The sequence below is a fragment of the Phocoena phocoena genome, chromosome 2 (assembly GCF_963924675.1).
Source record: "Phocoena phocoena chromosome 2, mPhoPho1.1, whole genome shotgun sequence".
NCBI classification, from domain to species: Eukaryota; Metazoa; Chordata; class Mammalia; order Artiodactyla; family Phocoenidae; genus Phocoena; species Phocoena phocoena.
The window spans coordinates 83,585,329-83,607,363 of record NC_089220.1 but is presented as its reverse complement, the minus strand read 5'-3'; the positions used below and the strand labels follow the sequence as shown (position 1 = coordinate 83,607,363).

The 22,035-nt window shown below is 58.8% G+C and overlaps 2 protein-coding genes across 3 annotated transcripts; one reads left to right on the top strand and one right to left on the bottom strand.

Moving 5' to 3' along the window:
- The first annotated feature begins 4,093 nt into the window (after positions 1-4,093).
- Positions 4,094-5,242, top strand: ANKRD63 (ankyrin repeat domain 63). The gene has a single exon (XM_065872949.1). It carries the CDS (start codon positions 4,094-4,096, stop codon positions 5,240-5,242), a length of 1,149 nt encoding a protein of 382 aa, XP_065729021.1.
- Positions 5,243-10,649: 5,407 nt separating this feature from the next.
- PAK6 (p21 (RAC1) activated kinase 6) lies at positions 10,650-21,660 on the bottom strand. Of its 2 annotated transcripts, XM_065871301.1 has the most exons (8): positions 21,457-21,660; positions 19,953-20,588; positions 13,879-14,376; positions 13,620-13,753; positions 13,130-13,256; positions 12,904-13,029; positions 12,288-12,422; positions 10,650-10,817 (listed from the first exon to the last, which is right to left on the bottom strand). In XM_065871301.1, the coding sequence occupies exons 1-8, from the start codon at positions 21,658-21,660 to the stop codon at positions 10,650-10,652; spliced, it is 2,028 nt and encodes a 675-aa protein (XP_065727373.1). The 2 variants fall into 2 exon arrangements, with proteins under 2 accessions (XP_065727373.1, XP_065727375.1); XM_065871303.1 differs by lacking the exon at positions 12,288-12,422.
- Between the last annotated feature and the right edge of the window lie 375 nt (positions 21,661-22,035).

Below are 22,035 nucleotides of genomic sequence, written 5' to 3'. Positions count from 1 at the left end.
CGCTCAGGGGAAGAAGACTGCCTTCTCTGCCCCTTAGTCAGGCCAGGCAGAGTCTCTAGGCCTCCAGTCTGGGGCTGAGAAGCCCAGGAATAGGGAAGGGGATACAGTCCTCCCTCCCGGAGAGGCCTCTGCACAGCAGGCTGGGGGCTTCCCAGGAGGGCAGGGCAAATACCCACCTCCCTGCTTTCTGTCCTCTGGAAAAAGGGCAGGGTGCCCCTGGGAAAATGCCACAGTCCTTGGGCCCTGGATGGGAATTAATCTCTGGCCTCAGGGGATGTGCAGAGGAAGAACTGATGCCCTCCCTCAGGGCTCTAGAGCAAGGGAAGAACACCTGGCTTCCACTCCTGCTGCAGATCTGTGGGGCTGAGGCCAGCTTCCCTATCCACTTGGCATGCCTCAGTTTCACCTTTTGCATCAAAAGAAGGGTCCCTACCCCCTTCCCAATCCCACTGCTGACTCAGACGCCAGAGTCCCCTGCTGACTCACAACCCACCCCCCCCAGCTCTCTGGATCTCCCAGCCACGTGCCACCAGGCCCAACCCTGCTGAGCTGGTGCAACGTGACAGGGTGAGGGGGCTGGTGACACTTGAGGAAGAAAGAAGGGGGCCTGCGAAGGGGGGCAGCTGCAGACAGAGTGACAGACTGCAGGCCTGAGCCGCCTCTGGGAGGAAGCCCTTTTGCCAGCCTGGGGCCTGCAAGGGGGAGGCTCAGCAGGTGGGAGGGAAGGGGAGTGTGGCGTGCCTGCCTGCCCCCTGCCTGCCTCAGCTCCATCGCCTGTCAGCCTTCAGCTCCCTAAGCGACAGCTTCTAATTCCGGCTGTTGGGGCCTCGATCCTCCTCAGCAGAGTCTCAGCTTTTTTTCATCGTTGCTATTTCTTTTCTGCTCAGAACATGCTGAGCCCACTGGGAAGTCAGAGCAAAGGCTTTAGGGCATGAGACGTGGCACTGCCCCCCCCATCCCACCTCAGGCCTGGCTGGGTTGGTAGTACCAGCTGGGGCAATGGAACGGCCGCTCCTTCCAGAGAGTACCCAGCACAGCACACTCTGACGGGCCAGGGTGAGGCCCTGATTCAGCTCCTCTTCTTCCCCGGCACTCTCTCCATCCACCACAGAGAAAAAGGACAAAAATGAGGCTGAGCTGGCTCAGGGAGGAGGGGCAGGGCTCTTTGGGACCGGTGCCCCTTCTGTGTTCCTGCTGCTTCTCTCCTCCACCTGGGAGTGTCACTGCCTGGATTGTTGGGCTGGCCTGCCACACAGTTTCCTGGGATACCCCCTCCCCTAACCCTGGAAACAGAGAAAGAAGAGAAGAAAGCAATTTTCTTCATGCTGCAGAAAAGGGAAATTGAGTCATGAAGAGAAGAAAACCTTTCTTCTGCTACCTGAGTAAACAGGGAGAGCATTCCTGCGTCCTTACTAGGCTTGGCGAGTCTATTCCTACTCCAGTTGGGGCCCGCAGGTCTGTGGGTGGGATTGGGCTTTCTGCACTCTGAATAACTGTGCAGCTCTTTCCCTGACACTCCCTAGCTTGCTGTTGCTTGCAGCAGGCAGGGTTGGTGTTCTTGGCTTCCTTTTGCAGATGAGAGCATGCAGGCCTGGAGCCACACTGCTAGTAAATGCCTTCAAGCTGGGACTTAACTCTGCTGTCAAATGCCCTTTCGGTGACACCATGAGAGAAAAGCGGCAGATCTCAGAGTAGGGGGATTAAAAAACTCAAAAAGTCAGAAGGGGGACGCTTCACGGTGTGCACAGGCATACATCACATGCTCTGTCCAGGAGAGAGGGAAGTGGGAGTCCCTGCTTCACGGCTGGCCCCGATGCCATGTGGGCATCTCTGAAGCCTGGGAGCTGGAGAGAGGTGAGAAGCTCAGGGTGCAGAGCTATGTGCCCACTTTGCCACTCCCCCATCTGGGCCCACGGGCTTTTCCCAGAGGCAAATCCTCTCCTTGCCCATACCTTTCCCCAGGCAGAGCCTGCTGCAAAGCTTCTGGTCACTGCTTTACCCAGGCTGAGGACACCTTTATTCTTCCCTTAATTTCCTGTCTTTCATATAAAGGGACCCCTTAAAGCAGCCCTCAGCACTAAAGGTGTTTTCCCTGCTTACGTGCCCTTGTTTCTTAGCAGCCAGCTCCCACACATCCTTGAAGACCATCTCAGAAGCCCTATTCTCAGAAGACCCTAGAGTCCGCCTTTCCCCACAACTCCATTTTCTCCTCCAGGGACTGTCTCCGTTTTGTATTTAACATACGTATTCAGCCCCTAGGCGATAAACTCGACTTTTTATGTCCCGATCTTGTTTTCCCGCTTGAGAGGGGAGGTTTCTTCCATCCAGAACCGAATTTCCGCCTCTGTATTTCCCACGGCTGGGAACACACAATACCTAGCTCACAAAAAGTCTCAGTAAATTCTGTAGTCGATACCTGACTCACTTCTTTTTTCACAAATATCCATTCCAACCCTACACACCTTCCCACCCTCTGCAGCTCTTAGGTGCTCTGACTCCCCTCCTCCGAGGCCTGCTCCTCCCCCCCCACCCCCCCAGGGCGGAGCAGCGGGCCGGAGGGAGAGGGGATACGGTAGTTTTCTCACACTCTGTTGATTCGTGCTCTCTTCTTATCTCGGAAGGGTTCAGCTAGTGGTCAAGGTCAGAGCCCTGTGGTCTGGGGGTGGTTTTGTGCTCAAGAGGGAGATGGGGACCCTGGGGGAGGTGTGCATGTCCCTTGCTCTTTCCGGGGTGGCGATGGGTCCTGAAACAGCGGGGAGGCGGCACCGAGGAGTTGCTAACGCAGCTGCAGTACTCCCGGATCTTAAGGCGCCCGCTCCACTCGCCGCGTCTCCGCACCGCCAGCTTCTCAGCCGCCGGGAGCTGGCAGGCGGGCGCGTTAGTCTCGGTTGGAGACGTCCGAGATACGAGAGCGCACTCCCCCACCGCCACCCCCGCGCCGAATCAGCGTGTGCGGGAGGAACAATTGTGTGTGCGTGCGTGATTCGCTACACTTCCAGTGGCGGTTCCCAGCCAGACTGAGGGCCCCCGACCCCGCGCAGCGTAGGTACTCCCCCCTCCCCGATTTGGGGAGTGATTTACTCCCCGTCCGCCTTTCGCCACCACCCCCAGCGTGCTTATGGTCCAGTTCTGCCCTCATGGGGTCCCACTTCCTTCCAGCCGCACCGATGGGGGCAGCCCTCGTCTTCTTCGACGGGCTCAGGGTCCCTCCAGTTTCTATGGAGCCCCGGGCACCGACTCCGGTGGGGGCGGAGGGTGGGGAGAGAAGACTGTGACTTTGGGATTGGCCCGGTCGGGTGCATGTGGCCCCCTGCGAGCAGCCCCCGCCCCGCCCCCGCTGCCGCAGCCCCAGGGAAGCGCGGAGGAGAAGCTGCTCCCCGACGTCGTGGCCCACCGAGAGGTGGGTGAAGGTCAGGGGCGGTCTCCGCCGCCCCGTCAGTTTCGGCCCTGACGGCTCAGCCCGCTTCCTGAGTAGCCATTGCCATGCAGACCCCCGAGACTATAAAACCAGGTATCTATGCGGGCGGCGACTCCCGCGCCGCCAAGCCCCCCAAGTAAGGAGCAAGCGCCCTGGCGTGGCCCGGCCCCCGCGAGAGGGGAGGAGGCGGAGGAGCGGCGCCGGGAGATTGAGGAGCGGCGCGCCCCGCCAGGGCTAGAGGCAGGCGCGCACGGCGGGCGCCACCGTCTCAGCAGGGGAGCGGTGCTGCCCCGGGTGTGGGTGAGTGGCGTGGCTCCCAGCCACGACGGACTGAGGGGCGCCGGACACTGGGAAAGCAGCGGGAGAGTCAGGAGGGGCCCGAGCTTCGGCTCCCGTCGTCTTGTGGCGGGCCAGGCGCGGAGCCCGGAGTAGCGAGCAACCTACACCATCAGGCGGGAAGCCCAGGGAAGGAGCAGCGAGACGCCGGGCGTGCGGCCCAGGAGCGGCGGGGCAGCTGGAGGACAGAGTGGGAACCTCAGGACCCTCGGCCGCAGCCGCCCACGCGTGGAGGGAGCCATACCCGAGCGTCGGCGGGGGCCGGAGCCCGGTGGGGCTCAGAAACAGGGGCGCCCCCGTGCGGAGCTGCCGGGCCGCCTGGGCGCGGCGGCCGAGGCCATGCTCAAGCCCAAGGACCTGTGCCCCCGAGCGGGTACGCGTACCTTCCTGGAGGCCATGCAGGCGGGCAAAGTGCACCTGGCCCGCTTTGTGCTGGACGCGCTGGACCGCAGCATCATCGACTGCCGCGCGGAGCAGGGCCGCACGCCGCTCATGGTGGCCGTGGGCTTGCCAGACCCCGCGCTGCGCGCGCGCTTTGTGCGACTACTGCTAGAGCAGGGTGCAGCAGTGAACCTGCGGGACGAGCGCGGCCGCACGGCGCTCAGCTTGGCGTGCGAGCGGGGCCACCTGGACGCCGTGCAACTGCTGGTGCAGTTCAGCGGCGACCCCGAGGCGGCCGACTCGGCGGGCAATAGCCCGGTGATGTGGGCGGCAGCGTGCGGCCACGGGGCGGTGCTCGAGTTCCTAGTGCGCTCTTTCCGCCGCCTCGGCCTGCGCCTCGACCGCACCAACCGGGCGGGCCACACGGCGTTGCAACTGGCCGCCGCCAGCGGCCACGGGACCTGTGTGCAGGCCCTCACCGGGCCCTGGGGCCGCGCAGCCGCCGCCGCCGCGGCCCGGGGCTCCAACTCCGACAGCCCCCCTGGCCGTCCGGCTCCCGCGCCCAGCCCGGAGCGCCGAAGACCCAGTCCCCGCCGCCTACCGCGGCCGCTCCTGGCGCGCTTTGCTCGAGCGGCCGGCGGCCATGGTCACGGCGGCGAGGCTGGCTCAGGGGGTAAGGGCTTCGGTCGGCACCGGGTGCAGGGCAGCGAGCGGCCGGAGCTGGGCCGGAGCATGAGCCTGGCGTTGGGTGCCGTGACCGAAGAGGAGGCGGCTCGACTGCGGGCGGGAGCCCTGATGGCACAACCACACTCGCCCCAGTCTTCAGGCGTTGGGCGGTGGCGTTCGCAGGAGGTGCTGGAGGGAGCGCCCCCAGCCTTAGTGCAAGCCCCCGTCGGCCTTAGCCCCCACCCCGAGGGCGGCCCCGGCTCTGGCCGCTCGGGTTTGCGCCGACGCTCTACAGCTCCAGACATCCCCAGCCTGGTCGGGGAAGCACCTGGGCCCGAGAGCGGCCCAGAATTAGAGCCCAACGCTCTGCCCCATTCGGTGCCTGGGCCGCAGCCTTGGCAGGCGGGCACGGAGGCCGCGGCGCTGCACGCTCAGCAGTAAACAGCCTCGAGGCCGAGCCCTGCTCCCCCCACCTTGCCCTCTCTGCTCCACTGGGATTTCTTTTTCCCAGGTCCCTCACCTTCCTGGCAGTTTCCCACCCCCAGATCCTAGCACCTGTCCCTGCTGCCAAGGTGAGACCTCCCTCAGCCCTCTCTCCGAAACGGACCCCTATCTTGTTTCTTTTTTGTGCTTGTTGGTATTCACTGCCCGAGTCTCTCACCTTTTCTAAAGGCCTGCCGTTCCAGTCCTGGAAGCGAGAAGTAGAAGACTGGATCCATGGGCTACAGCTTTCCAGCTGGACCCCCTTCCCTGAGCGCTAAGGCGCACTCCTGCGTCTTTCAGGCTCCTGCCGGGTTTCCTTCCCCTTGCCGGGTTTTCCCACACCCTAGTCAGCCAGCCAGGCAGAAGAGTTGTCCTGTAGAACAAAGGCCTAGCCTCCCTCCTCCCCCCCACTCCCACTCCCCCACCCCTCAACCCCTGCCCCCCCTACCCCAGTGATGCTGACAGTAATGCCCCACATGACCTAAGTATCCCTTCCCCTTGTGTTGGAATGATGGAGAAGGGGAGCCTGGAGATGGGCCTCGGAGCCTTTCTGAACGGGAGGGAAGGAGTCTGGAGGTTACATTTTTAGGGGGAGAAACTCCTGCCTCAAGACATTGAAAGCATAGTTTGGGGGTGGGAGGAATGCTAGTTGTCCCTTGAACCAGCTTCTTCTGCCTCAGCCGGAGTCAGACCCAAGATTCAACTTCATCGACAATGTGGGGTCATTCCCCCCATCCCGCTGACGCGCCCCCCTCGCCCCCCTCGCCCAGCCCAGCTCTGGGCTCTTGAGCCTGTTTCCTCTCACTCTCAGAGGCCTGAAATGGAAAGGACTTAGCACTTCCCCCGCCCCCCCCCCCCCCCCCCCCCCCCCCCCCCCGCCTCGCAGCTCCCGGTCTTGCACGTGGGTGCTCCCGCAGGGGGGAACGGTTGCGAAGGCTTTGATTAATTGTATTTCTTCCAATCCTCAAAGAACTCGTGTTTTGAGTCTTTGTATGTGAAGCAGAAAGCAGCGGGTCTGATCCGAGGCTTAAGAACCTGACAATGTCTCTTTAAATAGAAGCTCCGCGAGGGGGATAATTGACTGAAGTGTTTGCCACGTTAAAGGCGGCGGCGCGCGGGAGTCTGAAGCCCACACGAACGGCAGGTCCGGGTTTAAATTATATCAAACTCCTTTGAGAGCTGGAAGAGGTCTGTTAAACGGTTCCTGCTTCTCTCTGGGCCGTTAATAGAGGGCAGGGTGGATAATGGATGCTAGAGCTCGAGACCAAGGACCCCTGCCTCTGCCCCAAAGCGTGGGATGCAGGCCCGGCTCAGCTTCAGTACTGGGCAGATTAGTGAGTCAGAGGCAATTGCGGAGAGGTGGTTAAAGGCCCCTTCCTAGCCTGGCCCTTCGTCCCCACCCCTCCCCGCCCCCGCCCTCATCTTTGTGCCGGCCTAGGGAGAAGGGTCTGGAGGGTCTGGCGAATCGCGTACCCTAGGATACTGCTGAAGCGCCAGCACACGAACCTGTGTGCCCAGCCCGTGGGGTGGCAGCACGTGGGGAGTTTTTTGTGAACCCCGAAGGTTGAGCGTGCAGCCCCTCAGCTGCCGGCCGTGGGGTCTTTTCAAGACGTCGATCTATTCATCTTTGCAGAACGGAAGGTTTCTCACCAATAACTCTAGGGGAACTGCCCAGAGCGAGAATGACCTGTGATGAGAAATTGGGCCTGGGGTGAGGGATGGGTGATCAGGGTCCGGCCTCGTGTAAGTGTCAGACACCTCCCCAGTGCTTCCACCAATCCGGGGTCCGCGAGGCCGCGAGGGCCCAGACACTGGACGTGATCTCTGGTGCCCCCTGGTGGCAAAGTTGCGCTCTCGCTGCGCCCAGGCTCGGAGTTCAGCCTTGCGGTTTTATTTGGAGCCACCGCTGTGTACTTCTCCCTCTCTGTGCACTTACCCATGGAATCCTCTTCCTCTTGTAGTGTATTAAATCCGGATACTTGAAGTCATTTCACAGCAGTGAAGTGAGGGACAATGAACAAAAAACTCGCATTTGGAGTAGCAGGAGGCCAGACCCTTTACTTAGGACATCAAGATCTTCCAGGTTAAGGCTCCATATAGAGAGCTCCTGCTGTCTTCTGAGAAACTGGAGCTTCCAACCCGTCCCTTACGATTTCTGAACCTTGAGACCTGCTGATTATGCACTGTTTTCTTCTGATGTGATTTGCTTTCGTTTCTGGGGTGTTTTGCCCTTCCCCCATTTTTCTCTCCCCAAATATCTGCCTCTCCTCAGTCCCACTGTCTGGGTGGTGGCTGAACTGAAAAGTTCTGAAAAACGCCTGAAAAGCCAGAAGGAGAGAATCTGGGGTGGGATGGGTGGTAATTGGACGCCCCAAGTGCAAACTCCTTTTTTCTGATCCTTGCTTGTTCACTTATCCTTTTCCAACTGTGTTTAATTTTTATGAAGTTTAATTTTAATGGTGTAAGAATACAAGTATTTTGGCTTCTTCAAAATACCACATTGAAGACATGGGTCTGGGTTGCACACTGTGTTGAAGGTGCTGTCATGTTTCAAGTGTTGCCGCCATGGGGATTTCTGGTTGAACGTCACCTTGGGCCCTCTTTATTGGATAAACAACTATGAGGGCTCCTCTCTGGAATTGCCAAGGGTTTGGTGGTTGAAAGTGATGTTTCTAAAAAACCACAGCAGATCTTTCCTGTCTGAACTGAATTGTGTGTTTGACTGCCTTGCTGTTCTTGCAGATTTCTTACCAGGCCCAGCTCTGTGCAGAACTTAGATGTTTCACCACATTTCGCTATCCTGAACTTCCCCTTATTGTCAGCCCCAAGGCATTGAGGCTGGGGTCCCCTCGAGCTCAATCTGGTTTAGAAGAGACTTTTCTAAACATTTTGTTTTTCCAATTCTTGTTGCTTTCGTCATCGTGAAGTCACCTGTGCCACTGGAGCTGGTACTCTGGGGTCAAGCTCAGAACCGGTCTGTGTGTGAGGCTAAATGACATACGCACATGCTTTTGGAATGACACTGTGCAGTGGAAGGACTCTTAGAGCTCAAAAGAATAGTTAATAAATCCAGTGTTATTCAGTTGCAAGAACCGGCCTCTTTTTGCCTTGCCAACCACTCGTGACCGTGGGCTTCGGTTGGGAGGTAGGTTCCGCCTTCCCTCAGCCTCCATCTCTGCCCAGCCCACTGTGGCTGCTTCCTGGAGGTAACAGGTGCTGCTTCTGGCTGAGCTGGTGGGACAGGGGCCCTTAGACCAGGGCAGCTGTCTAGGTGGGGAACTGTGGGGAGGAGGTCTGCAGGACTCCTTGCTCCTGGGTAGAAGGTTTCAGTGACCCTGACAGAGAGGGGGTAGAATGAGACCTCAGGAAGTAAGTGCTGGAATCAGTGTCAGAGCTGGAAGTTTAAAGACCCAGGTTTCTTGGTTTCCAGTTGCGCTCTTTCACAGCTCCTCACGGTCACCCTCTGTTGTGAGAACTGAAGCAGAGACTGCTTTCTCACTGGAAGCAGTTCCAGGCCACTTCCTATGGACAGTTTGAGGGGAGCAGCCTCTGACTTTCCGGGGAGGTGGCAGGGGGGAAGCAAACGGGGGAAGGGAGATGCTGCTGCAGAAAGTGGCCGTCAGCCCCTGTGGCGCCAGCAAGCACAGCCCACGGCCCTGGCTTTCCGGGTTGGGTTCCTCTCCCCTGGGAAGGAGCCCTGTCTATTTCTCAGCTCTTTCAGTCCTGAGGGCCTTCACTTCCTGTTTCCCTTCTTCTCTGCCCTCATTTCAGGCCCACATGCCACCAGGGAGTAGGATTTTCTGTGGATCAGAATGACCGTCAGGGGGCTCATAGCAGGGAGGAGGGAGGGCCACCCTGGACACCCACTACAGCGTGTTCAGTTTGAAGACAGCCTGGCTCTACTCCCAGGGACGACAGGAAGGCCAGAGGTTTTGAACACTCCGTTTAATTTAAAACAGGCACAAGTGCAAACAATTCACAAAAGGGACAATGCTTTTGTTTTTAAAACTCTGACCCTTAAAAAAAGTCCTTGCAATTTTTTTTTTTTTTTTGCCCCAAAGCAGGCCACTAGGGATAGAGGAATCTAAAAATATTATCTAGATAGGGTCCAGACACCTGGAGTTCTTCCCTGGGATTCCCTGTCTCACAGCAGCCCTGAAGGTGGGGAGGGGAGGGGGACAAGGAGACAGGTGTCTGAGGAGGCAGCTAGGGGCACGTGGTTTGCACAAATGGGCTGCCCATTCCAGTGACATGATGGAATTGGGAGCTGGTTCACCTCTCCCAGACCAGGATTTTGAAAACAGGTCCCCCAAGCACACAAAAGAAGAGTGGGTCCCCGATGACCTGGTTGTTGAGATGAAGCTCACAGGTAAAACAAGTTTGTTCCCTCACCATTCTGGTCCCTGGCTCTCAGATCCCACAGTACAGGAGAAACTCAGAAACCGGCCAGGCCCCCAGGATGTGTTTGACTCAATACAGACCTCTTTGCTGGTCAGGTAGAACCCCGGGACTTAAGAGGTGGGAAACGGGGCCAAGGAAGCAGGTCACCTTCAGAGCAGAGTTTAGTGGGAGAGAAGATGGAGAAGCCTAACCGAAGACAGTCGTGGGTGACCTTCCTCCACACCACACACACACACACACACACACACACACACACACACACGTGTGCGCACACACGCATCCTGTGAAGTGAGACCACTTTACCACCAGCTGCCTTCTTCCTCTTTCACCCAGAAAATTCCCCTCCCCGTCACGGCCTCCGAGCAGGCTGTTCACAGTTGGGCGCGGGCTGTGCAGGGAGTGTGTTGTCAGCTCAGGTGGGTTGGGAAGCAGGTGCAGGTGAGACTGTGCCTTCAGGAAGTCAGACACAAGGGAGGAAGATGGTGTCAGGCAATAAACACCTTCCAGACCCCAGGATTTGGAACTGGAGCTGAGAACAGCAAGTATCCTGATGAAAACAGGCAGTCTGCCTCTTGGGTGACCTGGGATGCTCGTGTACTACTTACTACTTTAAAAAAAAAAAAACTTCAGCAGCCTTTCCTGCTGTGTTGGCCACAGTGGCCAGAAGCACTGGTCTCCATGTTTCATAGAAATATCCCTGTGCAGATAACAAAGGGTCATCCTGCAGAAGAGGTCTCCATCATCCCAGAGGCAACTGGGGACTCTTGGGAGGGAAAGTGACTGAGGGGCAGGTCCGGCCTGGCCCAGTGGGCTGAGGGGCAGGAGGGCAGGGTCGGGGCTTCACATTCAATCTTTGGAGAGAATACTGAGAGAATGAGGCAGGCAGCCAGGCCCTGTTGGCAAGTTGGTGGCCCAGTGTCCCCTGCCTGTGGGCACAGGTGGCAGGCGCACTCTGGGGCTGGGCTCAGCAGGTGGAGGTCTGCTTGCGGTAGAGCTGGATCAAGGGCACCAGGCACTCGGGCAGCCCCGTCTGCAGCAGGAAGGGGTGGTCCAGGAGTTCCTGGGCCGTGGCTCTCTCCTGGGGGTCTCGCACCAGCATCTGTTCCAGGAAGTCTCGCAGCACTGGGGAGACCTGTGGAGGCAGGGCAGTGAGAGGAAGCCACAGTTTGCAGCCACTTTGGGGTGACCCAATCTGCCTGGCCCCACTGTCATTTGAAAGTCTTAAATTCTCGCTTCTTACTTCCTGGTTCCTCCCAGGCTCAGTACTTTCTGGACTATCAGGTAGGTAAAGAAAGTCAGCATCAGTCCGGGAAAGGTGGCCAGTTCACCTATAGTGGGTGCTGGTGAGCAATGGAATTAGGATACCAGGAGAGCTGGGGAGCTGGGCTCCAAATACAGCCCATGCACCACGCTGCTTCTCAGGGCTCTCAGTGTTCAGGCTCTGTGGAAAGGGGCACGGGATTGGTACCCAGTGATCCAGTCCTGGGTCTATCCCTAATCTCCAGCAAGTTGTACTTTTCTCTAGAGCTCAGTTTTGTCATCTGTAAAATGGGCTAATGATAAAATGTGCTTTCCCTGTCTGCTACATAGGACTTTAGTGAAGATAAAAAAGAGAGGTCAGCGAGGAAGGAGTGTTTTGAAAAATAGAAAAAAACAAAGTGGGACCTGAAAAAGGAAGATTCCTTTATTTCTCTAAGCCTTAGAGTCTAAGTCAAGGGCTTACCCTGGTTCATTTTGAGTCAATATTTTGGGATAAGGCTGAGTCTTAGGCTGTAATGGAAGGATGCATCCTCTGGGGAATTAGCCAGTTAGAAATATCTGCTAGTCTAGGGGGTCAGGAGTGCGGGTTCCAAGGACCAGCTGTCTCAGAAAGTGTTTCCTGTCTCTCCTCGTATCCAGCAGGGCTACGGAACTATTTTGCATTTAGAGGCTGAGCTTCAACCCTCTGGGACATTTCTCACTCTGGCCACCAGATGGCAGTGCCACTCTGCAGCCCTGTGCTGAGCTGGCTACCAGCAGGGGGTGCCCACAGGTAAGGATTTGCCAGAAAAGCGTTACACACACACCACACACACACACACACACACACACACACACACACACACACACACACACACACACACACACACACACACACACACACACACACACACACACACACTGGTTTTAAGGGAAAAGCTGGCTCAGATGTGGTTAGGATGTACATTGATGGAGGGCAAGCCAATTCTCTGTGATGGAGACTGGGAACACTGTGTGCCTTGGCATGCCTCCCCTGACAGATGGGGTAGAGGCGTTACTGCTCAGTTAACTTCTCTAGATTCTTTCCCAGGGCATCAGGGACTCCCGCTGGCCTTGCTTTCCCTTCTTTCAGGCTCCTGTCAGTTGTCTGCAGGTGGAAACTTGTTGGAGTGACCACGGGAGTTTGTGACTAGGCTCCACACCAAGCTGCGGGATTTGTGTGGAGAAAGACGAGCCTTTTCCGGGAGCCCGGGCCCTCTGGTTTCTGTGGGAGGGAGAAGCTGGGCCTCACAGCCCAGACTCTGATCCTTGAAGCCTCAGGAAGAATGGGGCCTGCAGGGTCACACCCTGTGTACCGACTGACCTTGTGAGAGTTCTTCAGCTTGGGTGGGGGACTGTCCCGGAGCCTCTTCATGGCTTGCACTGGGGAGTCACTGAAGTAGGGTGGCTCTCCATCTACCATCTCAATCACCATGATGCCCAGAGACCAGATATCCACCTGCAGGAGGAGAATGTCCCTGACTCCACTGGCCAGAGTCTGGCCCCTTGGTAGCAACATGCTGCAGGGGGAGGGGAACAGCTGGTCCCAGGTTTCCTTGGTGAGTCGGCCTCCTTCCTGGTCACCTTCCCTGTGGTCAGTTACCACCTGCGTGAGTGACCACTGACTGCAGGGACACAGCTGTCAGCCACTCTCTTAGAAAGGCCACCACACATGGGGAAGCCTGGCCATACCCCAACCTGCTCTTGCGCTTGGGGGAGAGCATTTTGGGGACCAGTTTGTGGCAGCAAAGTCACAGGCCAGAGAAGATCCAACCAAGAGTGGGAAGGGGGCAGTGGATGTTGGGGTAGGGTATTGACTAAGTGGGAACCCGACAACCGGGGCTATTCGGGGTGGGGGGCTCTGGAGGAGACCACAAGTAGAAGAGCTGTGTGTCCCCAAGCCTCTTCTGGGAGGGCTGGGTGGTGGAGGGAGCCGTTACCTCAGTCGCATACAGACACCTGCAGATCACTTCGGGAGCCATCCAGTAGGGGGTTCCCACCAGGGACTTCCTCTTAGGGACATCTTTGCTGATCTGTGCACAGAATCCGAAGTCCGAGAGTTTCACCTGGGGTTGGGGTGAGAGGGAGAAAGGGGAGTGATGGCGAACTAGGGAGGAGGAGCCGTGAAGTGGGGTCGTGGGTGTGCCACGGTGGGAAGGGCCCTACCCTGCCATCGAGGGTCAGCAGGATGGAGTCGCTCTTGATGTCCCGGTGGATGACACCCTGGGTGTGCAGGTAAGCCAGGGCCTGCAGCACGGCCTCGCACACGGTGGCAATCTGCTCCTCATTCAGCCTGGACGGGGAAGGCAGGGCCATCAGCAGAAGAGCATGTTAGCTTTGGCGGGGCTGCAGGGAAGACGGGCTGGGCAGAGTAGGTGCCCCTGGTACGGGGCCCCACAGCTCCTGGACGATGTGTGTGGGAGCCCAGTCAGGCTAGAGCCCTGGAAACGGGCCTGGGCCTAGGCTGGAGACCTCGTGTCTTCCCCACTGCCCTGAGACCCCTGGGTCTGTTAACCCGAACAGATGGGGGTGGGCAGTGTGGCTCGGGACCACGTGACGGGCACCCCAATCATCCGGGCCTGAGGCTGCCTAATATCCCTGCCAGGGCAGTGGCGGGAGCAGCCAGCGCTGGGTCCCAGCCCTCCCAGCTGCCCACCTGACTTGGGAGATGATGTCCGTGAGGGCCCCGCCCTGCAGGAACTCCATAAGCACCCACAGCTCCTCGCCCACCAGGTAGCTCTTGTACATCTCCACCACGTTGAGGTGCTGGTAGTCCCGCATGATCACCACCTGGGGGCAGGAGGGGGGACGCCTGAGTGCCGGGCACCCTCCCCACTGCCCCTGCTTGCAGACGTCCAGCCTGCCTCCACCATCACTGCCCGTCCCAAATGCCCCGCCACGCCCTCTCCTCCCACCTCATTAAAGAGCAGCTCCCTGCGCTGCTGCTTCCTGAGGTCCATCATCTTGACGGCCACCTGGCGGCCCGAGTGCTTCTCCCGGGCCAGGCAGACGATGCCCGTGGAGCCCTCGCCAATCTTCATGTAGCTGTCCAGCAGTAGCCGGGGGTCACCCTGGTCCACCACCATCCTGAGTGCAGCCTTGAACTGCTCGTGTGTCACAACGCCCGTTTCCTCACCAGCCAGGGCACCCTTGGCCACTGCGGGGTCCTGGGGCAGGTACAGGTTGCTGGTGCTGACCTGGGCATGCCGGGTGCGGGGGGAGCCTGCCGGGGAAGACCGTCCTGGAGGAGGGCCGGCAGCTGGGGCTGTGCGGAGGGACTTCTGGGGGCTGCTGGTATCCGAGGTGGCCAGAGGGCTGAAGGTCCCCACGGGCTGGTCTGAGGGCAAGGACTGGGCCTTAGCCACCAGGCTTGGGGGGCGGTCTTTCTGCAGCGGTCTGAAAGAGGCGTTGGGCTGCAAGGAGAAGGGAAGAAACAGAAAGGGGTTTGGCTGTGGGAGCATTTGGAGTACCCTTCCCAGAGGCAGGGGGTGGCTGCCGTGACCTCTGGACACTGGCAGGGTTGGGCAGAGCCGGGATGGGCATCAGACTAATGTGGGAGGTGCCGCAAGCAAAGATTTTCAAATGGAGCTGAAGCCAAACCATAGTCCTGCTTGAGAAGTCAACCCCCAGTGTTCCCAGGTGAGCAGACAAAACAACAGCTCTTTATATCCACACTGTCCTTCCTGCGAAGACAAAGCCGAGTCCCTGGGGTGTCCTGGGCCGGTATTTCTTCCTTGGGTGACTGACAGCCAGACCCCAGGGAGGCCACCAGGAGGCAATCTGGGTCAGAGGCGTTGACAACCGTGGCTACCCTACCCAAGGGCCCATGCGGGCAGAAGAGGCCCTGGGCGTAGGGGCGGGGGCTGCAGCGAAGCAGCTGTGACTGACTCCCAGGACACACGGCTGCCATCTAATAGTCCCGATTGTTCCTGACAACGGGGCGTCTGCGTGTCTGTGCGGTGAGATTAGGTCCCCAACAGAGGACCACAGAGCCATGTTACCATCTTGGGGGGTCCTCAGGTGTCTCCTGGGCTGGGGATCTGGTGCTAGAGAGATCTGGAATCAGGAGGGTAGGTCCAGCCAAACCCAAGCCTTGGGGCCAGGGGTGAGGGGGTTTCCTCAGGGCTCCCCAGAGGAGCTCTTCCACTAGCCACATGGAACTCCTGGCTGATGACCCCCCAAGAAGGAAGAGAAGGCAGGGGGCCTATCTTTCTGGTCTCTGGCAGGGAGGGAGGGAGGGAAGATGGAATCGAGCAGCAGGCTGGGCCCCCAGTGAGTCTTGCTCAGGCCCAGCCTTCCGGGCAGCCCCAGCAGGAAAGGGTCCCATCCCTGGGTGTCCCCAAGGAGCTGGCGAAGTGCAGCAGGACCCTTCCCAGGGATTGTGTATGTTTAAAAGGGCCACCTGGAGAGGGCCATGTGCAACAACGGGGGACACCTGAGGAGCTGCAGAGGGGCCTTCCCGGAACATCTCAGAGCCCATCTCATAGGCGGTTGTCTAGGTGCCCAGAGGGTGCTGGTCTTCATCCTCAAAACTGAATCAGCTTCCAGGGAATCTACTCAAGCACTCAGCTTGGGCTGGGCTGCTTGAATCTGGGCCTTGGGTGCTACCAGGCTCAGCCAGGGCCTTTACAACCTCTTCAGCACCCCTCCCCACTAGACTTCAGGGCTCTCATCCCAGTCCTGGCCTGGCCTAGTACTGGGCATGTGCACGGTGCCTCCTCTGGCGACAGACATGCTGTGGGGCTCTGCCACCCCCAGCCCCGCAGGCCCACTGAGTGTGCTCCAGCCTCTGCCAGGCCGTGCCTGACTCGTGCTCAGCCCTCGAGGCGAAGGAGCCAGGTAAACCTCCCGGGACTGCCGTGACCACTCCACCCCCGCCCGGCAAGCACATGTGTGCAGTAAATGGATTGTCCCCGCCAGCACCAGCACCGACCTCACCCCCCTTTCCCTACTGTGTTGTGGCGGAGCAGTGGGAACTCCAGACTGGGGGGTCAGGACCTGGGTTCCAGTCCTGCTCCACTCTGACTTGGGGTGAATCTTAGGCCATTCCCCCTCTCTGAGCCCCAGTCTCCTCTGTGAAGGCACAGTGATCTGGGGAGCTGGATAAAATGCAGATTCCCTGGCCTTGGGAACGGCTTCAGCAGGTCCCTAGAGCAGGGACTCCGCAGTTTAACAAGGCCCGTGGCTTTGGATGTGAGAGGAACCTTGGCCCACAATTTGAGCAGCTCTGCAATTCCATGGCCTTGGGGAGACTGTGGGAGGGCTGGGACTCAGGGTGGAGGGAGCACGGCCACCACCAAGGCTGTGAGGCCACAACCAGGAGCAGAAGGACCATGAGATGTCACCCGGTAGCAGCCTCCAAGGCTCTGTGAAAAGGCTGCCCGCTGGCCTGTGAGGCATGGACCTAACACAGAAAATGTGCTCTCTGAGCATCTGTGTGGGGCTGGGCAGAGATTGGGGATCCGAAAAGCTCCTAAAGCTGCTCCTGAGATTGCTCTCACGGCCCTTGACCTCTCTCCACTCTGGATTTCTAAGGAAGGCGGTAAAACATTTTCCCTCTCCTTCTGGCCTCCCGGCCTCCCGCATGAGCTCTCTGCTCTGAGGATGAGTGAACACTGGAGGGTGGGGACAAGTCAGGCAGAGGGACTGAGGAGGTGGGTTCGCTTCCCCCCCTGCTGTCGAGGCCCCTGTGGAGACCCTGCCGCAGGTGCTGGCTGAGCTCAGGGGCCGAGGAGGCAGCAGGTGGATGGAAGCAGCAGACGGATCTGGGGGAGGCAGCCAGCTCTGACGTGGCCTGGGACATGGGACATAGGACACGGGGGTGGTCGGGCCAGGATTGGTCTTCACCTCAGCAGGGTCTGGTCCCAAGTGTCCCTTTGTGGCCCTTGCTGCCTGTCTCCACAGGGAGGGAGATTTTACTTAATGTAACCACGAGAAAGGACCAGATGATACGTGTTAAACCGCTCCAAGAAAGGGAAAGGGGGACAAAAGGTGGAATTAATTGTTAGGGGCTCTGGATTAATTCTGGAGTTACTTGTGTGACTGAGGCCTCTTCTTGGGCAGGAAGCCACTAGAAAGAAGAGTTGTACATGGAGTTGCAATGAGGCCTCATGTTCCCTTCCCAGGCTAAGAAGACAGGGCCAGGCTCTCCAGCTGTGGGCTCAGGAGGCTGTTCTGTTAGTGCCGCCCAGGCAGAGGCCATTTCATAATATTTAAGAAATACTAGAGCCATTTTATTGAGGGCTTACCACTTTGACAAGGGCCTTAAATGCATTATCTCATTTAATTCTCATAGCCCTGTGGACTGATTTATTAGCCCATGGGTAATATTATTATCTACATTGGTAGATGAGGAAACAGGCTCAGAGAGGTTAAGTAACTTGCCTAGAGTCACTAAGCCGTAAGGGACAAGGCCAGACTTCAGCCCTGATCAGCTTAACCTCTGATCCCTATGCAGTGGTCCTACTGGGGATCCTTGGCATGTAACCGAGTACATGGTACACAGTAGGTGCTTAACCAAGGTTTGCAGATTGTTGAGGTCTTTCTGACAAGGCCCTTCTGCCGCTAAGTGGGACCCCTTCTAAATCTCCCAAGCTCCTAACTGTCTTACCTCTTTGGCCTCTCTGTCCCCACTTGAGGTCTCCTTTTGCTCTTTAGCCAAAGCGAGTGAGTGCAGGCCAAGCTGCCTGGGGTTGAGTACAAGAGCTCTAGGTCACAGACCCTCCTGCAGCCATGCCTGGCACGCTGTGGCTATTGGTGGCCTGCCCTCCCAGGGCACTAGTGCATGGACTGCTGCTTTAGGAGTTGCTGTGAGTGTCCAGGGCCAACCTCTGGGATGTGCTGAGTGCGGAGGGCTGGCTGCTGGCTTGGTCTGGGTTCCCAGGGCCCAGGCCTTGGGGGAGGAGGAGGAAACTGAATGCTTCCCAACCATATGGTAATTTGCTGAGAGCAGTGGCTCTCAACTGGGGGTGATTTTTTTTTTCCCTCAAGGAACATTTGGCAATGTCTGGAGGGATCTGGGGTTGTCCCATCTGAGGGGTGCTACTAGCATCTAGCGCATAGAGGCCAGAGATGCTTCTAAATATCCTTCAACACCCAGAAGAGCCCCTGCAACAAAGGATTATCTGATCCAAACGTCAATAGTACAGGGTTGAGAAGCCCTGGCCCAGAGCGGTTGTGGGGCAGTCTCGGCCCCGCCTTTCGGAGGCCTGGCTTGAGAACATCCATCTAGAAAGGTGTGCCCAGGGGGCCAAGAAGGAAACCACTCCCCTGGATTTGGAACCATGGTGTTTCTGAGCCCCGGATGGGCACCACCTGACTCTTCAGGGGCAGGGGAGACCTCGTACAGCCCGCAGCAGTGGCCCACAGTAGGTGCTTTGTGGGTGTGCGGGGATGGGGGCGGTTGGCCTGCCCCCTGCTGTGGGGTGCTGGCAGGAGCCCAGGACCACGCATACCAGTTTTGACACCCCCTTTCTCCAAATCCCTGAAACCACCCCCCACCCCAGCAGGACTCTCGAAGTGCACTTCCTGGCAGGGTGCACTGTCCTGCCCCCACCTTAGTTTTCTGGGGAATGTCTCCCCAGGGGTACAGCCTTCCAGAGACCCCTCGGCTCACAGGCACTCATGTTTTCTCACGGGGCATATCAAGCCACGTCTCATCTGTTCCTCCCTAAAGCCCCCGCCCCACAGGGGATCCCAGCCTACCATCCTTTGTCCCAGTGGGGACTGGAGGGCACAAAGCCCAGAACCTTCCCTGGGTGCCTTGGGCTGGCAGTGACCTATATGGGGTTGAGGGTCCAGGCCACCCCTCAACCCCCCACCGCCCCCCCCACGATTGGGCTGGACTCACTGACGCCATCCGGGGAGGGGGCACTCCATTACTCATGCCGCTGTCAGTGGCGGTTTCTTAGGTGAGACTTAACAACCCTTGTGCTGCAGCCTGAGCTCATTTCTGCCTGACCCTCAGGGAGGAGCTAAAAGATGCCTTCATGGAAAAGCCTCCCCTCCCACCTTCGGCTGACCCGTTCGCGACACCAGGGGGTTGTACCACGCTCTCTGAGTCAGTCTTCTCATCTGCCAAATGGGAAAGGATGTCACTGTCACCATGGACAGGATGTCATAGGGCACGTAAGAAGCATACATGTTCTCCTCGGCCTGCCCAAAAATGTCACCATTAGGGTTCCCTTCACTGTTTCCTTTTTTACAAGAAAAATATGTGCATTTGAGGCTGTCACACGCCAAAAGTCAGCTCTCCTGTTGCTCCCAGACCCAGGCAAATTCAATCCTCTAGCTTTTCATATGGCACACAGTATGAGAATAAATAACTACAGGAATGTCAAACAAAGCAAGAACTACTAGAAAAAGGGAAGGAAGGAAGGAAAGGAGGGAGGGAGGGAGGAAGGGAGGGAGGGAGGGAAGAATCCTCACTAGAGAAGGGGTAACATAAACCTCTGGGAGAAGCAGCGCAGAGAGGCTGTGTATGACCTCAGGAGAGCACTGGGACAAGCTGGGGGTCCAGGCAGAAAAAAGATCAGAAAAGGGAGCCAGAGAGACCCTGCCCCCCCTCCCCACCCCCCCGGGGCTGGAGCCTGGGTGGGGTCGCTGGGCACTGGGGGCAGGGGAGGGTCTGGGCTTGTGGTTAAAGGTGCTGCTTTTTCAGGGGTGCCTGCCTCCCCGTGTGGTCCGCCTAGATACACCCCAGAGGGCAGGAACGTCAGCTGAGGCGTACCACAGCCCCTCAGAGGCCCCCGGAAAATGACCTGGCTTGCAACATCTGACTCACACGTGCGAAGCCCTTGGAGCGCTAGGGCTCAGCTGGTTCAGGGTAGAATCCTCAGCTGATGATCTGTTTACCTCATGCTTTCCCCAATCCGACCGACCGTGTAAGTGGGGAAGGCCGGGCAGGGCCTGTGTCCCCAGCGGATGCTGCCGGGCCAGGCTCCCTGCCCTGTCAAAGAGTGGCCCCAGCGGAGGCCGCGGCCTGACCTACCTTGCTCTGTGGCGGAGGGCCTGGCTTGCTGCTGCTTGGAGGGGCGGCGGCAGGAGCAGACAGGAACATGCTTCGGAACAGCCTGCGCTTCAGGCTGCTCTCCGGGGTCTTAGGGCTGGGGCTGCCCTCCCCCCGCGGCCTGCCTGCAGCCGAGCCCACCAGGCAGGACTGTGGCCGGGCCTCCTCAGAGCCATGCCCGGCAATCTTGGGCCCCCGCCTGCCCGCAGCCGTGGAGGCCGAGGTGCCGGTTGGGGAGCTCTGCAGGCAGCGCTGCGGGGCACCCTGGAACTCGGTGGGGCCCAGGGACTGTGCCTTGGTGGCCAGCCCACTGGGCAGGACCCGCGGGCTCTGTGGCTCGGGCCATGGCACACGCCTGCGCCCTGCTGGTGCGGCCCCGTTGCAGCTGAGGTAGAGGCCGTGGGGGTCCCTGCGCTCAGACTGGGGGCTCTGCAAGTACATGTCCGAGTTGGCGGCCCACCGCTCATCCCCTAGCAGCCCCAGGGACTGTGCCCGCCGCCGGCTGGTGGGGCTGCGGCCGCGCAGGGTGTTGGAGCTGATGACTGACAACTTCTGGATATCGTTGAGCAGCCCCGAGATGTAGCCGTCCGTGGGTGCTGCGCTGCCCCGCACCACTGTCTGCAGGGGAGGGGGAAGAGCGTGGTGAGCCTCCCGTCATGGCAGGCAGGGGGCGCTGGGCGGGGACCAGGTCAGAGAGCCTCCCTGGGGGGCCTGGGGGAGGAGCACCATGGACCTCGCTTGCAGTGTCATCCATCTATTCTTAATTTTTCAGCCCCTACCCAGGGCCCACGGCGGGCCAGGCCTGTGCTGGCGGACGGATACAGGGAGAAGCCTCATTTTCACCGGCCCACAGTCTAGCAGGGCAGACAGGTGAGTAGCCGTGGCGTTCAATCCAGCGTGCCTGATGGTGCCGGCAGCTGAGCTTCGGGAGCTGGGGAGACTGCAGGCCTTGCCTGGGGCCCGCTGCCGTTCTCCAGCTCTGTCTGTGTGTGGCCTTCCAGGGGACACGCACCAGTCCAGGGCTCTCCTCCACACATACTGGCTTTGTGGCCTCCAAACCCTGACAGGGCCCTGACCCCAACCCCTATCAGCCTCTTGCATCAACCCCTCCTGACCCACACAACTTAATCCCCTGGGTCTGTGACAGCCCCCAGCCCCACAGGGGCTGCAGGTCCAAATTTTGCATGGGACATACTTAAAGATTATTTGTTATCTGAAACTCACGTTGTATTGGGCATCCTGTATTTTTATTTGCTAAATCTGGCAACCCTACCACCCTGTGGAGAGGGACTCCCCAGGATCCTCCTCCCTGGGTCACCCAGGGAGAGAACGAGAGGCTGATTAGCAGGGAATGAAGACATCCTGGCTAACTGATAGCTGGTAAATCAGGTGGTTCTTCAGGTGCCTGTGTGGTCTTGCCAGCAGCCCTCTGTGAAGGGGGATGGTCTGAATCCTCCCCCTCCGCCATCCCTGATGCCCGCCTCACCTTCATGGGCTGGAGCTGCACCCGGGTGATGCGTGAAGGGTCCACCACGGGCTTGGGTCGCCGCAGTGTGTCCAGGATATTCTGCCATTGTGGGGGGAGGCCCACGAACTTGCCTTCTTTGGGGTCGAAGGAGGTGTGGACGCGGTGCTGGAAATTCTGTGGGGCCGAGATCTCAGGGCGTTTCTTTTTTTTCTTGCGGAACATGGTGCCTGCGTGGGGAGGGTCAGACTGAGTTCCAGAGGGGGCTTCACAGGAGCCTGGCCCCAGTGGGTACTGGGGCCCCAGACTCCCTCCCCCACTTCAACCCCCTGCACCGGCCCACCTCTCAGGCCTACTCCCTCAGGGAAATGGCTAGCTCCCCGCAGAGCAGTCCCAGAAGCAGCAAAAACCCCATAAATAAGCCAACACAGACTACAAAGGAGGAAAAGAGGTGTCTGTCTTCTCATCTGCGCCAAGTCCCCTGCTGAGGAGGCCGGGGCGGGGGGGGGGGGGGGGGGGGCTGTATTTATAAGATCCAAAGCCCATGACAAATAACATTCCACCGTCGAAGAATTTAAAGGGGGGTGGGGAAGAGGGAGG